The sequence below is a fragment of the Rhinoderma darwinii genome, chromosome 1 (assembly GCF_050947455.1).
Source record: "Rhinoderma darwinii isolate aRhiDar2 chromosome 1, aRhiDar2.hap1, whole genome shotgun sequence".
Lineage (NCBI taxonomy): Eukaryota > Metazoa > Chordata > Amphibia > Anura > Rhinodermatidae > Rhinoderma > Rhinoderma darwinii.
Genome location: NC_134687.1, coordinates 177572842 through 177600360, shown reverse-complemented (window position 1 = coordinate 177600360; position 27519 = coordinate 177572842). Strand labels below are relative to the sequence as shown.

The following is a 27519-nucleotide window of genomic DNA, read 5'->3' as shown; positions in this document are numbered from 1 at the left end:
GAAGAGGATGATGCTGATTCGTCAGCATCATACACTTCCATTCACAACGCCCAGCTAGTAAAAGAAGTAAAAACGCCCAGATGTAACACATATAATACACGCCCAGATGTACATACACAATACACGCCCACTTCTACTTTAGAAAGCCTCATTTGCATAAATATAAAAATAGTCATAACTTGGCCAAAAATGCTTGTTTCAAAAAAAAAAAAACAAAAAAAAACAAAAAAAACTTACTCTTATCTACATTGCAGCGCCGATCTGCTGCAATAGGAGATAGGGGTTGCAAAAACTGATGACTGAGATTTAATGACTTTGTGTTAAAGAGGCTCTGACAATCCCTTTAACCCCTTCCCGCCCAATCACGTACAGTTACGTGATTAAAGCTGATGTCTTACCGCCTTTTCACGCAACTGTACGTGATGGAGATGAAGCTGGCTCAGGAGCTGAGCCAGCGACATCACCGCCGGGTGAAAACTGTATGTTACAGCTGTCACCCTGAGGTATCGGCCAGGACCGGAACTGGCATCCGATCCGGCCGATTAACCCGTCACATGCTGCGATCAATAGAGATCGCAGCATGTGAGGAGTTTATAGCCACCGGCACCCCAGCAACGTGATCGCTGGATTTCCGGTGGCTGCAAAAGCGATCGGAGGGCTTATACTTACCTCCCGGTCCGTCAGTAACGGAATCCTCCTATGCCCCGTCGTCGGCGGGGCCCAGGAGGCTTCCGGTACCATTGGCAAGATGGCGCCGGCCCAGCTTCCGGCTCAGAAGCTGAGCCGGCGTCATCAGCAGTGGGTGTCCGCTGTATGTTACAGCGGGCACCCCGATCTATCGCCAGGAACCGGAGCTAGCTCCGATTCCTGGCATTAACCCCTTTGATGCAGCGATGCCTTGTGATCGCTGCATCCTAGAGGTTTGTAGCAAATCGGCAGCCTTGCCACGCGATGGCAAGGCTGGCGACTGCTACGTAAGCTGATCAGGCCCCGCCCAGAGGCGGAGCTTGATCGGCTTGCTGTCAGTGAACAACTGACAGTTCCAATACATTGCACTACATAGGTAGTGCAATGTATTAGAACATCAAACAAACAGTTGGACCTTCAAATCCCCTAGTGGGACTAAAGAAAAAAAAAAAAAAAAAGTGTCAAAAAAGTACAAATAAAAGTTGTAAAACATACAATAAAAGTTTCAAGTAATAAAACACAATCGCCCTTTTTCCCTTATCAAGTCATTTATTATTGAAAAAAATAATAAAGCCATAAAATATTATTTTATTTATCCAGCGCAGTGAACGCCGTAAAAAAAAAAAACGCCTCAAAAACACTGCCATAATTACTGTTTTTTTGGTCACCGTCTTCCAAAAATTGAAATAAGTGATCAAAAAGTCGCATGTATCCAAAAATGGTACCTATAAAATCTATACCTCGTCTCGCAAAAAACAAACCCTCACACAGCTCCATCGACGAAAAAATGTAAAAGTTATGGCTCACACAAAAATACATTCTCTTTCCAAAAGTAATTTTATTGTGCAAAAAGTTATAAAAAAGTTCTATAAATTTGGCATCGCCGGAATCGTACTGACCCGCAGAATAAAGGTAACATGTAGTTTATAACGCATGGTGAACGCTGTATATATATAAAAAAAAAAAAAAAAACTATGGCAGAAGTGCTGTTTTTTTTGTCACCTTGCCTCCCAAAAAAAGGATAACAAGTGATCAAAAAGTTGCATGTACCCCAATATGGTACCAATAAAAGCTACAGCTCGTCCCGTAAAAAAAGAGCTCTCATACCACTAAGTCTATGAAAAAATAAAATAAGTTATGGCTCCAATAAGTCAGGAAAGAAAAATATCCGGTTGTGCCGGCCCGAGGGAAACATTTCTTCTGTTTCAAAAGGCGATGTATCAAGGCACTAATATTAGGGAACCAGGAAGGGGAGGGCCCAACCATAGCCGCTGGAAGTGAGGGCATCTGTATTATACCAGGACAACACTTACCAGCAAAATTGCCCAAACTGCAAAACGTGCGGAGTGTGGACCAAAAGGGGGATAAGGAAGGACGCCAGTTATCAGTGCAACACCGGCCTGTGCAGAAAGGATCGATCACAGCGTAACACACATCTATGGATCATTTTATTGTTTTTTTGAACTTATTATTATACCACCAGACTATGCCCCGATGTACTCTGCCGAGCTCACATATGCCCCACATTATAAACGGAAACAACTGTGATACTCCAAACAAAATTACCAAGCAAATTCCGCTCTCCAAAAGCCAAAAGGCGCTCCCACCCATCTGAGCCCTACAGCATGCCCAAACAGCTGTTTACGTCCACATATATGGCATCGCCATACCCGGGAGAACCCTTTTAACAAATTGAGGTGTGTGTCCCCAGTGGCACAAGCTGGGCACGAGATATTTTACAATGAATTGGCATATCTAGGGCAACATTTTATTTGGTATCTTCGGCAGCGCTATCATTTATGGAAAAGACACGTGGGGTGAAAATGCTCACTACACCCCTTAATAAATGAGGGGTGCAGTTTCGAAAATGGGGTCACTTCTCAGGGGTTTCTTTTATTTCACATCAAAGCCTCTGCAATTGTGAACCAACACTTTATATGTCCCCAAATTAGGCCTCAATTTTATATGGTACTCTCACTTCTGAGCCCTGTCGAATGTCCAAGCAAAAGATTAGGGCCACACGTATGGTGTTTCTAAAACCGGGAAACACCGCATAAAAATTGAGAGCTGTCTTGTTATGGTGGCACAAGCCGGGCACCACATATTGGCGTATCTAAGGAAAAATTCCCATTTTCACTCTCCCACATCGTGTGCACACGAATTTCTGCAAAACACCTGTGGGGTTAACATGCTCACTACACCCCTAGGTGAATACCTTGAGGGTGTTGTTTCCAAAATGGGGTCACTTCTGGGGGGGGATGCACTGTTTTGGTTCCACAGGGACTTTGCAAATGCAACATAGCGACCTGAAACCAAATGCCGCAAAATCTGTACACCAAAAGCAAATGGCGCTCCTTCCCTTCTGAGCCCTGCCGTGTGTCTAAACAGAAGTTTATGACCACGTGTGGGGTATTGCCGTACTCCAGAGAAGTGGCTTTACAAATGTTGGGGTTCTTTTTTTTCCTTTATTTGTTGAGAAACTTAAAACATTTGCGCTAAAGCTACGTCTCAAGAGATTACGCTGTAAGCGGTCATTCACAGTGAGATTTCGCTGTGCTGTGAATCACAGAGACTCTACAGAAGTGGTCAGGATTCTGAATACACATCACGTCCTGGCTTGAGTTAATGTATATTCATTGTCCGGACACTGCAGTAATGTTATAGTGTGCGTAAGAGGCTGCAAATAACGATAGCTATATTGCTATCTGCAGAGTAAATGAATGGAGAGAAGCGTATGACGCCGATTGGTCAGCGTCATACACTTCTCTCCACAATGCCCACTTGGTCAAAGAGGAAAAAACACGCCCAGTTGTCCATTGAGAAACTCATTAGCGTAAAGATATAGGTATTACAGCACCGATCACATCATGTACAATATAAGCCACTTATAATGTGGTGACAGAGCCGCTTTAAGTTGTTTGCAGCTCATCGGAAACCCCAGCAATGAAGTCGCAGGGGTTCTGGTGGCTGCAATGGCAACCGGAGGCCTAATACGGTCCTCCAGGTCTGCCTAGAATGTAAGTTATCAAGCCTCCGCCCGGAGGCAGGGCCTGAAAGGCTTCCGTAGCGACAGCAACATGGTGCCAGCCCAGTAGCGGAGCCGGCGTCATCAGCGGTGGATGTCTGCTGTATGATACAGCTGACATCCACCTGTAACGGCAGGAAATAGAGCTAGCTTAGATACCTGCCGTTAACCCCTTAGGCGCAGCAATCTGAAGCGATCGCTGCATCTTAGAGGCTGCTAGCAGATCGGCAGCCCTGCCTAACAATGGCCTCCCGCTGTGCCATTACAGAAGCCGATTAACACCCGCGGGAAGGCGAAGCCTTATCGGCTTGCGGTCAGTGAATAACTGACCGTACATTGTACTACATAGGTTGTGCAATGTATTAGAAAATAAATAAATCAGACAGTTGGACCTTCAAGTCTTGGGGAGGGGGGGGGGGGAAAGGTTTTATAAGGACATGGGTCGCGGGAATTTTTTTTCTTTATATGTTTTTGCTTATTAAAATAAATTTTATTTGCGTTTTACTTTATTTTTTCTCTTTTTTACTTCACTATGGGGGCTGCCATTTTTTTTTCATCTCTGTATGTGTCGATTAACGACACATACAGAGATGGAATACAGCACATACATCCCCATAGTGAATGCGAACGGGAGCCGTTCCATTCACTATAGCGTACGTCTGTGTGGGAACGGCGCATGCGCTGCTCCCACACAGTCCAAAAGGAAGGTCTTCGGCCGAGTGACATCCGGCGCCATTTTCATGTGGACCGGAAGCCGCGGCCAGACAGTAAGACGACTACTTCCGGTCGTCAAAAGACGGCGCGTAAAATTACGACGGCGTCAAAGTGCAGGACACTTCTTGGAACGTAATTAGAGCCATTTTTCATTGACTCCAATGAAAACCAGCTCCAATCACGTCCGTAAAAGACGCCGCGAACAACGCGTGCACTTGTAAAAACGTCTGAAATTCAGGAGCCGTTTTCTCCTGAATACAGCTTCGTAATTTCAGATGTATTTGGCGTTGTCGTGTGAACATACCCTTAAGGTGGAACAAGCTGGGGACAACATATTTGCATATCTATGGAAAAAATCCCATTTTCACTCTACAACATCGAGTGCACACTAATTTCTGCAAAACACCTGCCGGGTTAACATGCGCACTACACCCCTAGGGAACATCTTGAGGGGTGTAGTTTCCAAAATGTGGTCACTTCTGGGGGGGGGGGGGGGAAGGGGTCCACTGCTTTGGTTCCACAGGGGCATTGCAAATACGACAGTGCCCAGAGACCAATCCAGCAAAAGCTACACTCACTCCAAAAGCCGCTCCTAACCTTCTGAGATCTGCCGTGTGCCAAAACAGCAGCTTATGACCACATATGGGGTTTGCCGTGCTCGGGAGAAATTGCTTCTCAAATGTTGGGGTTTTTTTTTTTCATTTTCCTCAACAAATAAAGGAAAAACTTTTGAACTAAGGCTACGTCTTATAGAAGAAAAGGGATTTTTATTTTCACTGCCAAATTCTAATAAATTCTATTAAAAACCCGTGGGGTCAAAATGCTCACTACACCCCTAGATGAATTCCTCAAGGAGTGCAGTTTCCTAAATGGAGTCACGTTTTGGCCCTGAGGGGCTTTGTAAATGGGACATAGGCTCCGCAAACCATTCCTGCTAAAGGCGATCTCCACATCTGCTATTTGTTGCAGGTTTTACCTCCCTATAGAATTTCAAAAGGAGAAAACTCGCAACAGAATACCAGCGAATGGGCAGCATAAAAAAAAAAAATTTCACTTATTCATTGACATGCAGAGGATGTTTTTTTTGGTGAATATTTTACACCGTGTGTATGAGATTTGTTCAAAACGTATCCACTTCGCTGCTACTGCATTATGCTGCAGGTTTTCCACAATGAAATATGGTGCGGAAAATCAGCAGTATTTACAATACGTGTGGACATACCCTTAACCCCTTAATGACCAGCCTATTTTAGACCTTAATGACTAAGCCATTTTTTACGTTTTTCCACCGTCGCATTCCAAGAGCTATAACTTTTATTTTTGCGTCGACATAGCTATATAAGGTCTTGTTTTTTGCGGGACAAGTTGTACTTTTTAATAGCACCATTTTGGGGGACATATTTGATTAACTTTTATTAACTTTTTTTTGGGGGGGGGAGGGAATAGAAAAAAACCTGAAATTGCCACTCTTTCGCGTCTTAAATCAACGGCGTTTACCGTGTGATATAAATAACACAGTAACTTTATTCAGCGGGTTGTTCCGATTGCAACGATACCAAATTTGTATAGTTTTTGTATGTTTTACTACTTTTACACAGTAAAAACGCTTTTTTTTCAAAATTATTTGTTTTTGTGTCTCCATATTTGAAGAGCCGTAACGTTTTCATTTTTTCGCCGATGCGGTTGTATGAGGGCTTTTTTTTGCGGGAAGACTTGTAGTTTTTATTGGTACCATTTTTGAGTAGATGCGACTTTTTGACCACTTTTTATAACATTTTTTTTAAAGTCAGGATTCACAGAAAACAGCAATTTTTCCATAGTTTATTAAATTTTTTACGCCGTTCACCGTGCGGGTTAAATAATATTATAGATTTATAGTCGGGGTCGTTACGGACGCGGCGATACCAAATGTGTGTAACTTTTTTACTTTATTTTGGTTTTTTAATAGTAAAGCAGTTTGTAAGGGGAAAAGCTGGGTTTTACATTAACTTTAAACTTTTTTTTTACTTTTTTACTAGTCCCACTAGGGGACTATAATATGCGATTCTCCGATCGCTATTGTAATACACTGCAATACTTTTGTATTGCAGTGTATTACTGCCTGTCCGTTTAAAACGGACAGGCATCTGCTAGGTCATGCCTCCGGCATGATCTAGCAGGCAGTCGCTCCAAGCAGACCTGGGGGCCTTTATTAGGCCCCCGGCTGCCATTAGAGACACAGACACTCGGCGATCGTATCGCCGGGTGTCGGTGGGAGAGAGAGGGAGCTCAGATGCGGTGCTCGCTATTGCGCACCGCATCTGAGGGGTTAAACATGTGAGATCGATACTTATATCGATCTCACACGGCAGATCTGGCAGCTGAGAGCAGGGAGATTTGACGGCTCCCTGCTCTGTTTACTCATCCTGATGCAGTTCCCGTAAAAAGGCATATGCATCAGAATAAAGCCCGTTAGTGGCCGCCGTTAAAAGGCGTATTGGCGGTCACTAACGGGTTAATGTAGATAAATGTAAAGTTATGCATCTGGGTACCAACAACCTGCATGCATCCTATGTCCTAGGGGGAGCTATTGCGCACCGCATCTGAAGGGTTAAACGGGTGAGATCGATACGAATATCGATCTCACCCGGCAGAGCAGGGACGCTCCCAGCCCTCAGCTGCCTCTAGCAGCTGAGAGCAGGGAGATTTGACACTCCCTGCTCTATTTACATTATCCTGATGCAGTGCCGTAAAAAGGCATATGCATCAGAATAAAGCCCGTTAGTGGCCGCCGTTAAAAGGCGTATTGGCGGTCACTAACGGGTTAAAACATAGCAGATTATGATCGAACCAAACATTAAGTCACGCAAAGAAACAGTTCTGGGGTCTTTTGGTCACCAGAACTCTAAAACAAAAGTCGCAATAACACCTCTACGGACATCATTGACAGCAGTTTGTGCATATTAACACTTTAAAGGCAGCCTTTTTTTATTTTTTTTTTATTTTTTTACCTAAGAGACTAAACTGAATTGGAGTCACAGCACGAGCTTTTGAAGTTTCAGCCTATCAAATAGCTTAACTCGCAGGTGAGCAGCTGTTTGGAGCATGCTGCAATAGTGACTGCTTGTACCTGACAGGAGTCATCAGTGTGATACTGCTTCTTCTACATTGATAATTGCAGACATCTCAAAGTATAGGTAGATCCATGAAAAAAAATAAAAATCTTATGCGTCCGGAGTTTAAGGCCTTACTCGCATGACCGGGATAATCGGCCAGGTGGCGGCCATCACACGACTGCATTAACGTCAACGCATCTATATGGGGCTATTCACACTGAAGTCTACGAGCGATTTGTGAAAACTGGTCATGCATGGGTGCAAATCTGCTGTGAATTAAGCCTAAGGCCCCATGAACATGACCGTAAAGACTCCCGTAATTACGGGCCCATAGACTTTTATTGGTCACGGGTACCTTCCCGTTTGCGTACAGGAAGGTGCCCGGGCCGTTGAAAAATATAGAACAGGTCCTATTTCAGGCCATAATTACAGCACGGGCAGGCCCATAGAATCTATGGGGCTCCCGTAATTACGAGTGACTGTGTGTGCACCCGTAATTACGGGAGCGTTGCTAGGCGATATCAGGGGATGTCAATTTTTGAATAAAGAGAAGCAGAGAAAATGGTGTCTGAGCGATCATGTGACTCTTAAGGGGTTTTGGACATGATTGTGACATTTCCAGCCCCCCATTTTTTACGGGTCCGTAAATACGGATGGAATACGGACGACAACTGACCCGTATTTACGGGGACGGGTCCATAAATACGGGTTAAAAAAGGTGGGAAAAAATACGGTCCTGTGCATGGGGCCTAACTGCTGCATATCTCAGAGGAGCTATCCTGTGTGTTGCAATTAATTATGTGCAGGTCAAAGGTTGCCATGGTCGCTCAAACGCGAGTGCTGCACTTAAGCGATTTGCAGCTCATCGGAACCCCAGTAATGAAATTGCCGGGGTTCCGGTGGCTGCAATGGCAACCCGAGGCCTAATACTGGCCTCCCGGTCTTTCTAGCACGGAAGCCGGTCAAAATCTGCACGGCGGCGGAGCCTGACCGGCTTCCGTAGCCGCCGGCAAGATGGCGCCGGCTCAGGAGCTGATCCGGCGTCATCAGCGGTGGAAGTCAGCTGTATGTTACAGCTGACATCCACCTGTAATGGCAGCAACCGGAGCTAGATCCGATCCCTGCCATTAACCCCTTGGATGCAGCAATCGAAAGAGATTGGTGCATTTTAGCGGTTACTAGCAGATCGCCAGCCCTGACAGGCAACTGCTGCTATGGCAACAGGAGACAACAGCCTTTAGGCGTTTCACAGGAATTTTAACCCCTTCCCGTCGTAAACAACTTTCAGATTTTCATTTTCGTTTTTTCCTCCCCACATTCCAGAAGCCATAACTTTTCTTTTTCCATCGATATAGTACTATGAGGGCTTGATTTTTGCGGGCCGAGTTGTAGTTTTTCGTAGCACCATTTATTTTGCCATATAATGTACTGGGAAATGGGGAAAAAATTATTTGTGGGGTAGAAAATGAAAAAAGCGATTCCTCCATGTTTTTTTGCGCACCGTTTTTACGGAATTCACTGTGCAATTAAAACAACATGTTAACTTTATTCTATGGGTCAATACGATTACGCCGATACCAAATATATATATAGTTTTTTCTATGTTTTACATGTAAAAACCTAAGTGTAAAAAACAACATTAATTTTGCGTCGCCAAATTCCGAGAGCCACAACTTTTTGATTTTTCCGTCGATTAAGCATTATGTGGGCTTATTTTTTGCGGCATAAGCTATCGTTTTTAATACGATTTTGGTATAAATGCGACGGTTTGATCACTTTTTATTTCATTTTTTTGTGGGAGATGAGGGGACCAAAAAAATAGACATTCTGGCGTTGACAATTTTTTTTTTTTCACGGCGTTCACCGTGCGGGTTAAATAACGATATATTATAGTAGTTCAGACTTTTACGGACGCAGCAATACCAATTATGTTTATTTATTTATTTTTTTACTATGCTCTAGGGGCAAAATGGGAAAAGGTTTTTTTTTGAACTTTTAATTAAAAATTTGTTTTTTTACACCAAAAAAAACTAACTTATTTTTACTTTTTTTGGTGTAAAAAAACAAATTTTTAATTAAAAGTTAAAAAAAAAAAAAAACTTTTCCCATTTTGCCCCTAGAGCATAGTAAAAAAATAAATAAATAAACATAATTGGTATTGCTGCGTCCTATCCCCCTAATGTATTGCAGTATATCGTGATTCTGACAGGCACCCATTAAGCCCTGCCGGAGGCAAGGCTTAATAGGTGTACAAAGATGGCGGACCTGGGGGCGTTCATTAAGCCCCCAGGCAGCCATAGCAACCATCGCCCTCCCCGCTATCGCGTTGCGGGGGGCGTGATGACCTGTTTGAGGGGGCCGCCCACCCTCTTTCTGACGATTTACATTTACCGCAGCATTTAACGAGTTAAACTAGTGGGATCGCGCTCGAGCGCGATGCCGCTAGTTACTCTGAAGTTTCGGCTGTATCATACAGACTACACAGACTGCGTGAGCCCGCTCCATACTTCCCCCTACCCGACTTTGGCGTATGGATACGTCAAATGTCATGAAGGGGTTAAGCAAAGTAGGTGAAATTTACCAATTTCTTTTTTGTGAGAAAATCTTTTATTTCATTTGTTTCTGTAAAGCAATAGGATTTACCCTAAGAAACAATATTTATTGCCCAGATTCTGCAGTTTTTAGAAATATACCAAATGTGACCCTAGAGTGCTAATGAACTGAAGCCCATGCCTCAGAAGCAAAAGGAGCAACCAGTGGATTTTGAGGCCTCCTTTTATTAGATTATATTTTAGGCACAATGTCAGGTTTTAAAGGAAGGGTGTCGTGAATTTTTTTTAAAATATAAATTAGATTTTAGTGTGTTATTAAAATTAATTTTATTGATTTGTGTGTTTGTGTTCTACTTGTTTATTTTTTCTAACTTTTACTTCACTATGGGGGCTGCCATATTTTTTTCTCATCTCTGTATGTGTCGATTAACGACACAGAGTTGGAATACGGCACATACATCCCCATAGAGAATGCGTACGGGAGCCGTTCCGTTCACTATGGTGTACGCCGTCTGTGTGGGAAAGGCGCATGCGCCGCTCCCACACAGTCCAAAAGGAAGGTCTTCGCCCGAGCGACATCCGGCGCCATTTTCAGGTGGACCGGAAGCTGCGGCCGGACAGTAAGATGACTACTTCCGGTCGCGGCTTCCGGACATGTGATTAGAAGTACTAGGAGCGGAGGGGACAGCGGCAGGTAAGTTATGTTTGTGTTTTACTGTGTGATTACCACTGTATGTAAGCCTACTACACTGCATTCGCTCAAAAAATGGCGGCACACAGTGTAGTAGGTTTGAACATTCAATCCCCTCCTTTCTCCTGGAACTAGCCAGGATAAGGGAGGGGGGATTCTGTGAGCTCACTAGAGCGTGTGTGTCTACACTAATTTTGCAGCATAAAGCAATGTGGTTGCTTTACCACATGCCAATGCTGCAATTTTGGGAATTGCTCCCTCTAGTGACCAGAGGGAAATGTTATAAATTAGAATCCAATTTATAATATTTCCCGACGTGTGAAAAAATGTTAAAAAAATAAGACAATGTCTAATCCTGTATATACTAACTGTTAAACACAAAAAAAAAAAAAAATTTCTAGCGACACATTCCCTTTAACCCCTTCCCTCTTTAGCCACTTTTGACCTTCCTGACCGAGCCTCATTTTTCAAATCTGACATGTGTCACTTTATGTGGTAATAACTCCGGAATGCTTTCACCTATCCAAGAGATTCTGAGATGTTTTCTCGTGACATATCGGACTTTAAGTTACTGGCAAAATTTGCTCGATATGTTCAGTATTTAATTGTGAAATACACCAAAATTTAGCGAAAAATTGCAAAAATTTGCATTTTTCTCAATTTAAATGTATCTGCTTGTAAGACAGGCCGTTATACCACACAAAATTGTTGCTAATTGGCATTGTTTTTTGAACATCCTTTTATTTTTTTATGACATCACAAGGCTTAGAACTTTAGCAGCAATTTCTCACATTTTCAAGAAAATTTCAAAAGGCCATTTTTACAGGGGCCAGTTCAGTTGTGAAGTGGCTTTGAAGGCCTTATTAGAAACCCCCAAAAAGTCACCCCATTTTAAAAACTTCACCCCTCAAAGTATTCAAAACAGCATTTAGAAAATGTCTTAACCCTTTACACATTTCACAGGAATTAAAGAGGCTCTGTCACCAGATTTTGCAACCCCTATCTGCTATTGCAGCAGATAGGCGCTGCAATGTAGATTACAGTAACGTTTTTATTTTTAAAAAACGAGCATTTTTGGCCAAGTTATGACCATTTTTGTAGTTATGCAAATGAGGCTTGCAAAAGTCCAAGTGGGTGTGTTTAAAAGTACAAGTCCAAGTGGGTGTGTATTATGTGCGTACATCGGGGCGTTTTTAATACTTTCACTAGCTGGGCGCTCTGATGAGAAGTAACATCCTCTTCTCTTCAGAACGCCCAGCTTGTGACAGTGCAGATCTGTGACGTCACTCACAGGTCCTGCATCGTGACGGCCACATCGGCACCAGAGGCTACAGTTGATTCTGCAGCAGCATCAGCGTTTGCAGGTAAGTCGATCTTACCTGCAAACGCTGATGCTGCTGCAGAATCAACTGTAGCCTCTGCTGCCGATGTGGCCGTCACGATGCAGGACCTGTGAGTGACGTCACAGATCTGCACTGTCACAAGCTGGGCGTTCTGAAGAGAAGAGGATGTTACTTCTCATCAGAGCGCCCAGCTAGTGAAAGTATTAAAAACGCCCCGATGTACGCACATAATACACACCCACTTGGACTTGTACTTTTAAACACACCCACTTGGACTTTTGCAAGCCTCATTTGCATAATTACAAAAATGGTCATAACTTGGCCAAAAATGCTCGTTTTTTAAAAATAAAAACGTTACTGTAATCTACATTGCAGCGCCTATCTGCTGCAATAGCAGATAGGGGTTGCAAAATCTGGTGACAGAGCCTCTTTAAAGCAAAGTAGAGGTGAAATTTACAAATTTCATATTTTTTGGCAGAAATAAATGTTGAATAAAATTTTTTTTTATAACACAGAAGGTTTTACCAGAGAAATTCAACTCAATATTTGTTGCCCAGGTTCTGCAGTTTTAGGAAATATTCCACATGTGGCCCTAGTGTGCTACTGGACTGAAGCACTGGCCTCAGAAGCAAAGGAGCACCTAGTGGATTTTGGGGCCTTATTTTTGTTAGAATAAATTTTAGGCACCATGTCAGGTTTGAAGGGCTCTTGCGGTGCCAAAACCGTGAAAATCCCCCAAAAGTGACCCTATCTGGGAAACTACACACCTCAAGGAAATTATCTAGGGGTTTAGTGAGCATTTTGACCGCACAGGTTTTTTTTACAGAAATTATTGGAAGTAGGCCCTGAAAATAAAAATCTACATTTTTTCAAAGAAAATGTAGGTTTAGCTTATTTTTTCTCATTTCCACAAGGACTGAAGGAGAAAAAGCACCACAAAATTTGTAAAGCAATTTCTCCCGAGTAAAACAATACCCCACATGTGGTAATAAACGGCTGTTTGGACCCACGGCAGGGCTTAGAAGGGAAAGAGCGCTATTTGGCTTTTGGAGATCACATTGAGCAGGAATGGTTTGCGGCGGCCATGTCACATTTGCAAAGCCCCTGAGGGGAAAAAAAAACAATGAAAACGCCCAAAAAGTGACACCATTTAGGAAACTAGCTAGCTCCGGTTTCATGCCGTTACAGGTGGATGTCAACTGTAACATACAGCTGACTTCCACCGCTGACTACGCCGGATCAGCCATCTTGCCGGCGGCTACGGAAGCCGATCAGGCTCCGCCGCCGGGCGGATCTTGACCGGCTTCCGTGCTAGGCAGACCGGGAGGCCAGTATTAGGCCTCCGGTTGCCATTGCAGCCACCGGAACCCCAGCAATTTCATTACTGGGGTTCCGATGAGCTGCAAACACCTTAAATGTAGCGATCGCGTTTGAGCGCAGTACTTAAGGGGTTAATGGCGGGGATTTAAGCTAATTTCGGTCCCCGCCGTTACAGCCGGATGTCAGCTGTAAGATACAGCTGAGATCCGGTGATGATGGCACCGGCTCAGCTTCTGAGCCGGTGCCAAACATTCGGCGTATGGGTACGTCAAAATGCGGGAAGTCAATGCTTTCCATGACGTACCTATACGGCAAATGTCGGGAAGGGGTTAAGAGGGTTTGCGGTGCCCACAGTTTTTTGTTGCATTTTGTGGAATTAGGCTGTGCAATTGAAATACACATTTTTCAGATAAAAAGGTAAAAAATGTTTAATTTTTACAAGGAATAAAGGAGAAAAAGCACCCCAACATTTAAAAAATAAATATCTCCCCTTTATGGCGATACCCCATAGGTGGTTATAAACTGCTGGTTGGACACACTGAAGGGCTCAGAAAGGCAGGAGTGCTATTTGGCATGTAGATTTTGCGGGATTGGTTTCTGGGCACCATGTTGCATTTGCAGAGCTTCTGAGATACCAGTACAGGGGAAACCCCTTAAAAGTGGCTATATTTTGGAAACTAGACCCCTTGAGGAATTCATTGTAGTTTTTATGGGGTGCGCGACTTTTTGATCAGTTTTTTTTTGTTTTTTTACAGCACAAATGACACTTTATTCTGCGGGTCGATACAATTACGGTGATACCGTAGGTTTATAGCTTTTTATGTCTTAGCATTTGCACAATAAAACACTTTATAATAAAATAGTTTACTTTTTGTGTTGCCTTATTCCAAGAGCGAACACTTATTTTTCCATCAGAAAAGCTGTGAGGGCTTGTTTTTTGCGTAACAAACTGTAGTTTCGATCAGTACCAGTTTTGGGTACATGCAACACTTAGATCTCTTTTTATTACTTTTTGTTGGAGGTGAAGGGACCAAAAAATGTTTTATTCTGGTATGGTTCATTATTTACCTTTTAGGTTATGTGCACACGGCTTATTTTCAGGCCGAAAAATCAGAAGCAGAACCTTTAACATCTGTCCATTGATTTCAAATGGGAAATACAGCGTTCTGATCCGACGGGAGCGGTTATTTATGCAGCCATTTTGAAAAACGGACACGTAAAAAAAAAACGACCGCAAAAAAGTGCATGTCACGTCCTAAGTAGTTTTTGGAGCCGTTTCTCATGGACTATAGAAAAACAGCTCCAAAAAGTGGCATGAAAAACACGAGTTTGCTTAAAAAAAAACAACATCTGAAAATCATGAGCTGTTTTTCTATAGTCTATGAATAACTGCTCCAAAAACGGCTGGAGTAGTGACATGCACTTTTTCGCAGCAGTTTTTTTTTTTACACGGCAGTTTTGTTTTGAAAAACAGCCGCGTAAAAAAACGTCCCGTTTGAACTGAACACTGTTCTTTCCATTGAAATCAATGGGCAGATGTTTGGAGGCATTCTGCTTCTGATTACCACGAAAAAACACTTTCTCTGCCTCCTATTGATGTCAATAGGAAGTCAGATGTAAACACCCATAGGGCACGTCGCTTTTTTCCCAGCAAGCCGGTTTTACTGATCTCGGGGGGAAAAAAAAGCCTCCGTCTTCCATCGAAATCAATGGGAGGCGTTTTCAGACGGGGATTCCGCGTCAAACAACGCATTGTGAACAGGGCCCTAAGAGAAACAGTTACTTTTAAAGTTTTGTTTTTTTTCCCCACTAGGGGACTTGAAAGAAGGAGGCCCTGATTGCAATTCTAATACACAGGCTACTCACTGACAGCAACCCATTGTCAGGACCCACTAGGCTTCCGTAGATGGCATAGCCGGAGGCCTTTGTTAGGCCTCCGGTTGCCATAGCAACCATCGGCGGATGTGATCATGTCGATCGTGTTTTAACCTCCAAGAATCTGCGATTGGTATTGAACGTGGCTTCTAAGGGGTTAATTAGCAGGGACCACCGTGATCGGTCCCTGCACACTGAGCTGTGACAGCCTGCTGTTGGAAATAGGCATCACAGCTCTAAAACGTGTGCCTGGGAAAACCGGCGACGTGTTAACTCAGGTCAGTAATATTACGGAGCTGAGCGCGAACGATGCACTCAGCCCAACGTAATAGTACTGAGCTGGAAGGGCTTAAGTGAAAGGTAGTGGGCTTTATTTCCTTAAAACTTAATTTATTTTACGGTTAGCTGCTCCTGGATCATGTGACCTGCACTCTGACCACCCAAATCCTACTGCGATTGCTGAAGAGATAGCACGGATACCTTCCCGTAAAGAGGCTGTCACCAGTTTATAGCTTCCCTACCACCTACCTAATGCAATAGGCGCTTTGACGCAGATAAGTACTGTTTTTTTTATTTAGACAAAGTTATGAAGACTAGGATTTATGCTAATTTGACCAAGTGGGCATTGTAAAGAAAACTGTATGATGCTGACCAATCAGTCACACACTTTTCTTTACAACGCCCACTTGGTCAAAAGTAAAAAAAAACACCCAGTTGGGCATTAACAAATTTGCATAAATCTTAAACTATTTATAACTGACAAAAATAAACGTACCCTCAAAACAAAACCAGTAGTTATCTACATCAGAGCGCCTATTACATTGGGTAGGAGATAGGGCAGTTATAAACTGGTGACAGAGCGTCTTAAGTCTCAACGCAAGTCTACGAGACTCACATCAAGGCTGACATAGGTTTGCATTAATAGACTGACGCCTTGAATCCTTCAGTGTCCTCTGTAGAAAACAGAAGTCAGAGCAGGGATCACGTCACCCAACAGCAGCCCAGAATGGAGCTTATACGTAAAATAAAGTTATGGCTTTTCAAAAAGGTGTGTGTGTGTGTGTGTGTGTGTGTGTGTGTGTGTGTGTGTGTGTGTGTGTGTGTGTGTGTGTGTGTGTGTGTGTGTGTGTGTGTGTGTGTGTGGACAGTCGGTGACGGACGGAGACTATTTAATGTTCTGAAACTTCGTTGTCAGTGGCAACTGTGCCCATATGGCAATTCTGACACTCCTAGTAACTTTCCCCAATGTTCCAAGTTTTTTCTATTTGGAGATCTAAATGCACTAAGGCAATGTTCACACATCGCAATTTGTGACAGAATTTGATGGTCTTTTTTAAGCTAAAGCCAGAAGTGGATAGAAGTTCTTCCTTTATATTTCCCCATTCCTTTGAAACCACATTTGGATCCGGCTAAAAAAAATCTGCAACATATCGCGATGTGTGAACATAGCCTAAGGCTATGGACAGATTATCCCAGACCAAACCGTTCAGGGAGCCAGACTACTAGCATCAGTCATCCATGACACGGAGAGTCACTGCCTCCCTGCAGAACTACTGTCCCATACTGAAAACATTACAATACGAGACAGTATTCCCACAGAGAGGAAGGCACTCCTAGCATCAGATAATTATGTTCCTCCACACACAGGACACAAAGCTGTTTACAGGCATCCGTCTGCACTTGCGGGCCATGCTCCCATTATAGAGTATGAGAGCACGGTCCGTAAATTATTAATTATTTTTTTTCACAGGTTTCTACGGCACCGACACCTTGCCGTAAATATACGGGAAGGTGTCAGTGGGCCATAGAACTGAATGGGTCCGTAATTATGGACAAAATCTAGTGATGTGCATGGGGCCTTGGGCCCTGTTCAGTTTTTTTGCCGCGGTTTTTGCAGCGGAAACTGCGGCAAAAAACGACCGACTTTGAAAAACACTTGCAGTAAAAAGAAGTGACATGCCCTATCTTGAGGCGTTTTCCACCACAAAAACCCCATTGAAATCAACGAGACGTTTTTTACGGTCAGTAAATACTGCACGGACAAGCCGCAGTGTCAGCCGCATTTGCGGACCGTGCTCACAGTAATATAGCAGCACAGTCCGTAAATGCGAAAAATAGAACGTCCTATTTGTTGTGGCTCATTTCTACAGGCCGGACACACCTGTAAATAAATGGGAAGTTGTCCATGGCCAACAGAAAAGCAGGTCAATATTTTATCTGCAATAGATACGTAATTGCGGATAAAATTACATGTGTGTATGGGGCCTAATAGGTAAGGCAGTTCATCCCGTTACCGGGCGCTTTGTCGCCGAACTATACACTCAGTTCCCGGGCCACCGTTCTGTCACGTGACTGCATTGTGACTGTCTGATTCCTACAGCATCTGCTGTGTGTACCAGAAGTCGCTTTTACTATGCGACCAACAATGAGCATCACACAGGAATGCATAGTGGAAGACTTCCGGTCCACACAGTAGAAGCTGTAGGATCAGACAGTAACGCAACGGTGGCCCGGGAACTGCGTATTTAAGACGGCAACAAAGCGCCCAGTAAGAGGAAGAATTACCCTACCTTTTACCAAGTGTACTTGCAAAACCAGACCCACAATAATAAAAAAAAATAATAATAATTCACCGGAGTGTTACGTTAGGCTGGGTTCCCACAGGTCAGATACACTGTGTAGAACTACGCAACGTACCCGACAGAACCAAAAGCACATTCCACCCGGGAAAACCAAACCACATTGTGGTACAGTTTATCAGGCGAAATTTCCACAACGGAAAGCAGCGCAAGAAAATAAAAAGTTCATACTTAACCCGGCTGTAACCATGGTAACGCGTCCCCCTGACAACTTGAATCCCGGACTCCTGGGATGACATTTCATCCCATGTGACCACTGTAGCCTGCAATTGGCTGCAGCAGTCACCTGGGATGAAACCTCATCCATGTAGGCCGAGCTGGACACAGGAGCAGAGTGTTCTGGGCAAGTATAAGCTTTTTTTTTTCCCGCCGACTTGCTATTTCAGGCAGAATCACTGCGATTCCACTGCAAAAGTCGCAATACCTGGCTAATTGTTACGGGTTTCACATCCCCATTGAATTCAATGGAGAAAACCCGCAATACAAAAGGAAGAACGCAGCATAAACTGACATGCCACAGATTTAAAATCCACACCGCAGGTCAATTTCCGCAGCGTGTGCACGAGATTTTCTAAATCTCATACACTTTGCGGCAACTGTAAATGCTGCAAAGTGTGGGCATAGAATTTCATTGCAGAAATTCTGCAGCGTTTATGCTACGTGTGAACCTGGCCTTAAGGCTATATGCACACGTTGTGGAATTTGATGCGGGAAACCTGCATCAAAACCGCAGATAATTTCAGGTAGTTCCGCAGGTAAAAAAATACCTAATATTCTGTTTTTTAATGGGTATTTTACACTTGCGTAAGCAAGTGCAGATTATATGCTACAGAATTTGTGCGTTATTTTATAAACTTGTCAAATAAAATGTACATGCTGCAGATTTCAAAATCCATGGACAGACTTGTATAGGAGATTACTTAAAATCTCATTTACTTTGCCGGTACTGTATAACACTACAAACTTGCCGCAAATATGCTGCCATAAACTGCTGGTGACCGCTGGGGCCAGCAATTGGATTCAGTGTCAGAAACTACACCGACACGCGACCGCAACAGGAGATTCTGGTGCCAGGGCCTCAGAGAGCGGGGCCTCAGCTCTGAAACGGGTATCTGATAAATTACTACTGTCGACTGCAGAAGCACTTTCTTAATTGTGACCTCACAACAGAGATGCACGATAGGATGTAATCTGAAATAAACTAATAAAAAAAACATACAAGTTACCGCATTTCTCAGACACCCCATTCAAGAAACAGAGTAAGCCATCAGTGGAATATATCGCTGGAGCAAAGACTTCCCTAATTTTCATAGGCTCTGTTCACATTTGCATTGGGGATTTCATTCAGGGATCCGTCGAGGTTTCAGTCACATGACAGCAAAAATAGCGCAAGACTAACGCATGAATGCAGAGCACAGACCAACCCCATTGTAAATCAAAGGGGTCTGTTCAGATCCAGCACAGCGTTATAGCTTTCATTATTAACACAACTTACGCTTCCTTCACATTTGCGTTGGAGGCCTCTGCTGCAGATCCGGCAGGGATTAGTCAATAGCGCAGTATGCTGCGCTACTGTCTCCAGTAAAATCACGGCACCCTGACAGAGCCTATTAAAGTCAATGGGTTCCATTGGCGTCGTGCAACAGAACCGTTGCTTCAGTTATTCTCTTGTTCTGCTCTACTGAGCAGAATGGAACATGAAAACGCAGATGTGAACGTAGCCTTATACTATTTTGGATGGGTCCATGGGGGTGCTGGCAGATGACATGTCTTGTGCGTTTAGGTTGTTAGTTTGAATACGAAACCTACCAGGACAACATATCTAGTATTCCAAAAGCCAACTGACATGAATAAGGCCCATCACTAAATTGAAAGTATACTATTCATGGGATGCTAAACACATACTCAGAACACCTGTCTGCTCATTAGCACTGTATATTTATCCATAAGAGGGCTTGCCTTACACGAACATCCAAGATGACATATTAAAGAGGCTGTCACCACATTATAAGTGGCCTATCTTGTACATCATGTGATCAACGCTGTAATGTAGATTACAGCAGTGTTTTTTATTTAGAAAAATGATCATTTTTGACAGAGTTATGACCTATATTAGCTTTATGCTAATGAGTTTCTTAATGGACAAATTGGGCATGTTTTACTTTTTGACCAAGTGGGCGTTGTACAGGAGTGTATGACGCTGACCAATCAGCATAATACACTTCTCCCCATTCATTTACACAGCACATAGTGTTCTAGCTAGATCACATACACGAACGTTACTGAAGCATCTTGACAGTGAATATACATTACCTCCAGCCAGGACATGGCGTCGATTCAGAATCCTGACATGTCGGTAACTTTTGTGTGAGATCTACAGCAAGGCAAGTGTGATCTCGTTTTAAATAACAGTTTACAGCGTAATCTTGCGAGATCACACTTGCCTTGCTGCTCACACAAACGTTACCGAAGTGTCAGGATTCTGAATAGACATCACATCCTGGCTGGAGGTCATGTATATTCACTGTCAGGACACTTGAGTAACGTTAATGTGTAAGAGTTAGTGATCGATGTTTGGCGGATACGTGACCAAAAACTGCAAAAGCAGGCGATTTTGGAGTTCTGCATGTAAAAAGTAAAAAAAAAAAAAAAAAAAAAAAAAACTTCCAAAAACTTTTGCACATTGCCTGATGCTTGGCCACTACAAGTGGTCTCACCCTACAGCTGATCGTAGGGAACCTCTCTAAACATTTTACAAGGGTGGTCTAATAAAAAGACCAAGAGAAGGACACTGCATTTCAAGCGATCCCCAATAAGAAATATCAGGTGACATATCGAGCAGATATGCCAGCAAAGTCTAATTGGTGGGGGGCAAGCAAGACAGACCCCTACAAATGCCTAGAACTTAATCATCCTTTTTTTTTTCCATAGCATACCACTTCTAGGCCAGGAGTTGTGCTGTTCCAGAACAAAAGGGCCGCTTCCAAAGCCAACTTCGTGCTGGGCATCAGTTGGGTGCCATCAACTTTTATGTTGGGTATACTCACTAAATGTGTGTTCTGCTGTGAAACAGGAGCTCCTACAAGTAAAGCCGAGGGATCTGAAGACTGAATTTTTACCTGCACTATAATAACCAACCTCTCACATTGAGGTTATAAATTTGATGAGGTGTCAGTGACCGTGTTGGTGACACATCTGCTGTGTCCCATTAGTCAACAGAATCGAATATCCAAGATAAAAATTGTTTCATACATGTTACAGGTGCCTATGAGAGAAAATTGTTGAGAAAAATTAGTCATGACTGCTTTTACAGTTATTCTTAGCACTATGTAATATTTTACATAATGAAAACTAGGACTAGCCTTTCACAAGTTAGACGGAGAAGAACGATAACGCAATGGTACTACTCACACTGAAGTTGTGCTCGGTCCAGGTTTTGATGGCGAGAACAGTGTAGTCTGCAGTTCTATTATGGCCAACAAACATCCCAGAACCACCAAAGGAAATCTGATAAGTCACTGGGATCTCTCAATGGTCACAGCCCCGTTTTATGGGGTTGTATCAGAAACGACAGTTATCACCTATCCAGCTGGGCTCCCCACCAATCGTGAGATCAGAGGTCCCCAAACTCTCCATTTCTCATCACTGTTGACCGCAGTGAGGAGGAGCTTTTACAGAATGCACTTGCCATTCCATTTAATATCTATGGGACTTACTAAAACAGCAAAGTGCTGTACTCGCTTCAGTCAGTCCCCTAGACTATGAACGGAGCGGCTCCTGTCAAAGTCTAAGGCTATGATCACACACACAGTTTTGACACAGTTTATCAGATTTTTTTAGCCAGACATTAGGGCTCATTTAGACGAGCATGTAAAACAACGGCCGTCACACATGACCGTTTCAATGGAGCGCATGACATGTCCTATTTTATGCCGTTTAACGGATCCCTCCATAGACTAGTCCGTGACAACGCGTCCCGCACGGGTGCACATCGTCCGTTTTTCACGTCCGAGGTTGCAGACGCTCGTCTGAACGAAGCCTTAAAGTATCAGCTGATGGGGATCCAACACCGATCGGCTGCTCCGGTTGTCACCAGGCCGTGTTCCCGTGGACAGGTTATCAGTATGAAAAGCTGCCCCGAGTCCAACAACCCCTTTAACATGGTTGATAGTTTGAGGAATCATAACAAGTATGTGATGGACATGTCCATCACTACAATCAACGCCTGCCGCCATTTTCTAACGCAAGTTTGATTGTCACCGCTTATGTACTGTTAGTTTCAGACTAGCCACATTTACCAGATACCGCCAATAACGACTTATGTATCCGCTACGAATTTTATTCAATAAAGCGTGGTTTTACCAGATTTAGACGGGGCACTCATACTTGAATAGAAACACTAATGATCATAGGGATGTGTAAATGAGTGGTCTCAGTCTACACCTCTACGGAGACCACTAGCCAAAACTACATAAAGAGTACTATAGAAAATAAACCAAGAAGATAGGCACAACTATCCGGCTTCTAGGCATTTTGGCTAGTAAGCACTTCTGTCCCTCAAATAACGTATATTTAAAATAAATACATCTCAATGAGATGGTAGTACGGAAGTGAAAGCACCCTAAAGGAGGAAGTACGGAATTTGTATATACGTAACATACATCGTGTCCCGACTCCCGATACTTGTTTATAGTTGCAGTAAAGGGAGGTCAGTCAGTCGTGTCACGGACGTAAGAAGCTGAACATGAAGCAGCGCACTTGGGCCTAGTCATCGGGTATCAGAAACGGGAGAGTGAAAGGATCAGGCAGGATAACCAAGGCTCGAGAACGCGAATCTACCTGAGGCCTCTATGGCCTGGCAGTCACATGAGCAGGCAGTCATTATGCGGTGTGACTGGCCAGTATCTGCCGAACACACATGTCACAACCACGTAGTCAACACCCAGCGGAGGCCTTGCCTCACTGACATGTTCTCCCACATCGGGTACTGGTGGACGTCGCCTGTGGGAGGTCGGTGCTAGTGTTACACATCGCGCTGTGTGCGGCAACAACACAGAAGCAGCGCCGCCATCTTATACTGCGGGATCAGCCATGGGAGGGAACAGCAGCGCTCTGCATGTACGAGACGATGCTACAGATACACATGAACACAAGCCCGGCCATGATAGGCACTCCTTCACATACAGTATACACACACGTAACCTACCATGGGGCAACATGGGGGATGGTAAGAAGCCATCTCAGTCCAGACTAAGGCTGGGTGCACCCACAGTACATAACCCTATCCTCGTCCATCCGCACCGTCACGCAAATCCAGCTTCCATCTCCGGCCATCTAACCTGAGGCGAAAAGTAGGATGACCCGGCGGGAGTCTAGTGTACGCAGAGCGGATACTACAGGAGGCCCAAGCCGTACGCTTGCCTCTATAGTAGTATTACATATGTACATACAACCGATGATAGCTACACAATCGGTCGTCCCTCACCTTGTGGATCCGCTTCAGCGCCATGATGCTCTTGCTTCTGCCGGTGCCGGGCGGGTATTCGGGCGAGCTGGGCGGAGGAGGAGAGAGCCGAGGAAGAGGCGGAGAAAGAGGAGAGGTGGTGGTCCTCCCCCTACAATATCCGGGACACGCTACAACCCGGAGCCGCCCACACTCGTCGCAGGGGGTGAATGAAGGCGGGTGTCTCACGACAATTATCTGACCCACCGGGTGTTTTGTTTTTATTCGCCCCTCCCCCCGTTATACGGCTCTGTCCTCAGCTCGTCGCAACCACCTTTGGGCTGGCCTGGCCACGCACACTATACGTCATAGGCTGAGCTACAGCTGTGGCTGGGTAGCGCGCTCTCTTCCTTTTCACGCAAGACACGCCCCATTTGGCATCACGTGAATGCGAAACGCACGGCGGCAGCTTGCGGGCGGCACCAGCGGACGTGCTGGTGTCCGCTGCTTATGAGGTTGACAGCTGTGGGAAGAACAAAACATGGCAATGTGTGAAGAGTGATGTCACGCCACGAGTGCACGAGCGGAAGCGGCGGTTCTCACACCCTTTTTTCTACTCTGCTTTTAATGGTGGAGTCCGGTGTTATGCAACGAGGTGCGGCACCGGTTCACTGACGTGGCGGTAAAAGAAGGGTGGTCTGTGACTGAGAATTGATACACTGAGTTAACGAGAGTGTCTGTATCAGCCTGCGTGATCTTGTTTCTAGATGTACAGTACTCCCGCCATTATACCACATTACCCACCTTGGGTGGTTGGTGTGTGTGGGAGGGGCTTTTACAGAACATGAGGCGCGCAGCCAAACAAATGCAGGGAGCTAAAATCCGCGCGCCCGCTGCGTCACAGAAACGTCGAGAAGTGCGCGGGTTTGTTGCTAGGCGCGGGCACACAATGAGTGTCTCCGACGAATGTGACGTTTCAGCAGCAGCAGCAGCAGCAGCAGCAGCAGCATGTAACCGCCGTTGAAGGCATGGCGTCGTGACCGAGTGGCGGGAATACGTGGAGCGATCGCTATACAAGCTTGTAGTGACTCCTGACGCAGCAAGAACCATAGTGTGTATCACAATGAGCGTACTAACCTGGCAGTGCACCTGTTAACCTGCCTCATTATGATGGTGGGCTAAAGTAATCTTGGGTTGAATAAAAGGAAAATATATATGGATATCAGTATAAATTCTAGAGTAACAACATATTCCATAAATAATGAAAAACATCTGATAGTGGAACAAAAGCCTAGAGAATGGCGCATGTACCAGTAGTATGTGGAAATACATGCGGTTTTATAAAAGAAAATGTTCCTTGACTGGAAAACTGCATCACAGTTCTGAAGGTGAAAACTCCCTATGATAGTAAGGCTATGTTCACACGGAGTATTTTGGGGGAGGAATATCTGCCTCAAAATTCAGTTTGGAACTTTGAGGCAGATATTCCTCTCCCTGCACACCGATTTTCGCCCTCGGCCATTGAGCGCCGCGGGCATAAAACAGTGAGAAATACGCTTTCTCCTGCCTACCATTGAAGTCAATGGGAGGTCAGAGGCGGAAGCGCCCGAAGATAGGGCATGTCGCTTCTTTTTCCCGCGAGGCAGTTTTACTGCTCGCGGGAAAAAGACGCCGACGCCTCCCATTGAATGAATGGGAGGCGTTCTCGGGCCGTTTTTGCCGAGTTTTGCGACGCGGTTTCCGCGTCAAAAAACTCGCCAAAATACCCCGTGTGAACATAGCCTAAGACAATAAAGAAAACAGAAATCAAATCATTCCCTGAACACATTGCAATCTTCTAACACTATGTAAATGAAATTCCATCGATTAATTTTAAAGGGATTGTCTGCAGAAAACCCCTTTAACCCGAGAGCCAGCGCAGCGATCAACTGATCACCGTCAGTCCATCTAACGAGACCAAGTTGATGTAAAGGTTATCCCACGAAAAAAAATACACGGGATAGGTGATAAATGTATGTTTGCTGGGACCACCACTCATCACTAGAATGAGGGTCTTGAGCCCCCATTCCTCCTCACTTCATGAACGTAGCAATTTCTAGCTTTATGCTAATGAGTTTCTTAATGCCCAAGTGGGCGTGTTTTACTTTACACCAAGTGGGCGTTGTACAGAGGAGTGTATGACGCTGACCAATCAGCGTCATACACTTCTCCATTCATTTACACTGCACTAGCGATATAGTTATATTGCTATGTGCAGATACATACACAAATACTAACATTACTGTAGTGTCCTGATAATGAATATACATCACTACCAGCCTGGACGTGATGTTTATTCAGAATCCTGACACTTCTGAATATTTTCTGTGAGATTCCAGCAAGGCAAGCGTAATCTCGTTCGAAATGACAGGTTACATCGTAATCTCGCGAGATTACGCTTGCCTTGCTGGAATCTCACAGAGACGCTACAGACATTTCAGGATTCTGAATAAACATCACGTCCTGGCTGGTAGTGATGTATATTTATTATCAGGACACTGCAGTAATGTTAGTGTTTGTGTATGAGGCTGCACATAATGATATAACTATATCGCTAGTGCAGTGTAAATGAATGGGGAGAAGTGCATGATGCCGATTGATCAGCGTCACACACTCCTCTGTACAACACCCACTTGGTCTAACGTAAAAACACGCCCACTTGGGCATTAAGAAACTCATTAGCATAAAGCTAAAAATCGCTCATAAAGTGGTTTAAAATAGATTGTTTTTCTAAATAAAAAGCATTACTGTCACCTACATTACAGCGCCGATCTCCTTATATAGGAGACAGGGCACTTATAATGTGGTGACAGAGTCTCTTTAAGGTAGACCTCAGGAGTAGTATTTTATCAATAGTGAAGTATGAACATCCACATAAGATGTACTTTATGGCACGCATTGGTATTTTAGCAGTTTTTATAGTGATGAAGGGAAAGATTCAGGAGGTGAATGAAATGAATATCGGCAAGAAAGGAAAAATCTGAATCCAATGTACAGTCCTGACCAATGGTTTTGAGACTGACACAAATTTCAGTCTTCACAAAGTTTGCTGCTTCAGTGTTTCTGAAGATCTTTTAGTCAGATGTTTCTATGGTATACTGAAGTACAATTATAAGTATTTTATAAGATTTTAAACTTTTATTGACAAATCACGTTTATGCAAAGACTCAATATTTACAGTGTTCACCCCTTCTTTTTCAAGACTTCTGCAATTCGCCCTGGCATCCCGGATATCAGCTTCTGGGGCAAATCCTGACTGATGGCAACCCATTCTTGCCCAATCAGCGTTGGAGTTTATCACAATTTCTGTGTTTTTGCTTGTCCACCCGCTTTTTGAGGATTGACCGCAGGTTCTCAATGGGATTGAGATTTGGGGAGTTTCCTGGCCACAGACCCAAAATTTGAATGTTTTGTTCACCGAGCCACTTAGTGATCACTTTTTCCTCGTGACATTGTTCATCACCAAATTGCTCCTGGATCGTTGGGAGAAGTTGCTCTTGGAGAATGTTTAGAAATAACCTTTATTCATGGAAGTGTTCTTCGGCAAACTTGTGAGTGAGCCCACTCCCTTGGATGAAAAGGAACCCCCCCACATGAATGATCTCAGGATTCTTTACTGTTGGCATAACACAGGACTCATGGTAGCGCTCACCTTTTCTTCTCCGGACAATCATTCCTCCAGATGTCCCAAACAGTCTGAAGGGGGCTTCATCAGAGAAAATAACTTTGCCCCAGTCCTCTGCAGTCCAATCCCTGTACTTCCTGCAGAATGTCAGTCTATCCTTGATGTTTTTCTTGGCGAGAAGATTAAATATCTGTTGAAAAATGGCAATTTTGACTTGGCAACATCCATTGACCACAAATTTCTTGAAAACACCTGTGGGGTCAAAATGCTCACTACACTCCTAGATGAATATCCTGAGGGAGAGGGATGTAGTTTTTAAAATGGGGTCACTTTTTTTTTTTTCTACTATTTGAGTTCAGAGCTCCTGCAATTGTGGGTCAATGCTGTGTAAATTACCAAATAAGAATTCCTCCAAAAGAGGACTCAAAAGTCACCAATAATTGATCCCACCTGAATAGCAAATCAAATACT

General features: G+C 44.0%; 1 protein-coding gene and 2 long non-coding RNA genes across 6 annotated transcripts in view; 2 read left to right on the top strand and 1 right to left on the bottom strand.

Moving 5' to 3' along the window:
• Nucleotides 1–24245, bottom strand: part of UBE2D3 (ubiquitin conjugating enzyme E2 D3) — a 60804-nt gene extending 36559 nt beyond the window's left edge. The window contains exon 1 of one of the 4 annotated variants that reach the window (XM_075860615.1): nt 24189–24245. In XM_075860615.1, the coding sequence (XP_075716730.1) occupies nt 24189–24230 (42 nt within the window). In that variant the 5' untranslated portion in view covers nt 24231–24245. Of the gene's footprint in view, nt 1–18909; nt 18929–23147; nt 23225–23426; nt 23843–24188 lie in introns of those variants that run through there. The other 3 variants (XM_075860617.1, XM_075860616.1, XM_075860618.1) reach the window with 3 other exon arrangements.
• LOC142738443 (uncharacterized) lies at nt 19167–21199 on the top strand. The gene is made up of 2 exons (XR_012880594.1): nt 19167–19200; nt 20873–21199. It is a non-coding gene; the product is annotated as an uncharacterized LOC142738443 (long non-coding RNA).
• A 130-nt stretch (nt 24246–24375) lies between the features above and the next one.
• LOC142757448 (uncharacterized) lies at nt 24376–27255 on the top strand. The gene is made up of 2 exons (XR_012883030.1): nt 24376–24557; nt 26626–27255. It is a non-coding gene; the product is annotated as an uncharacterized LOC142757448 (long non-coding RNA).
• The last annotated feature ends 264 nt before the right edge of the window (nt 27256–27519 follow it).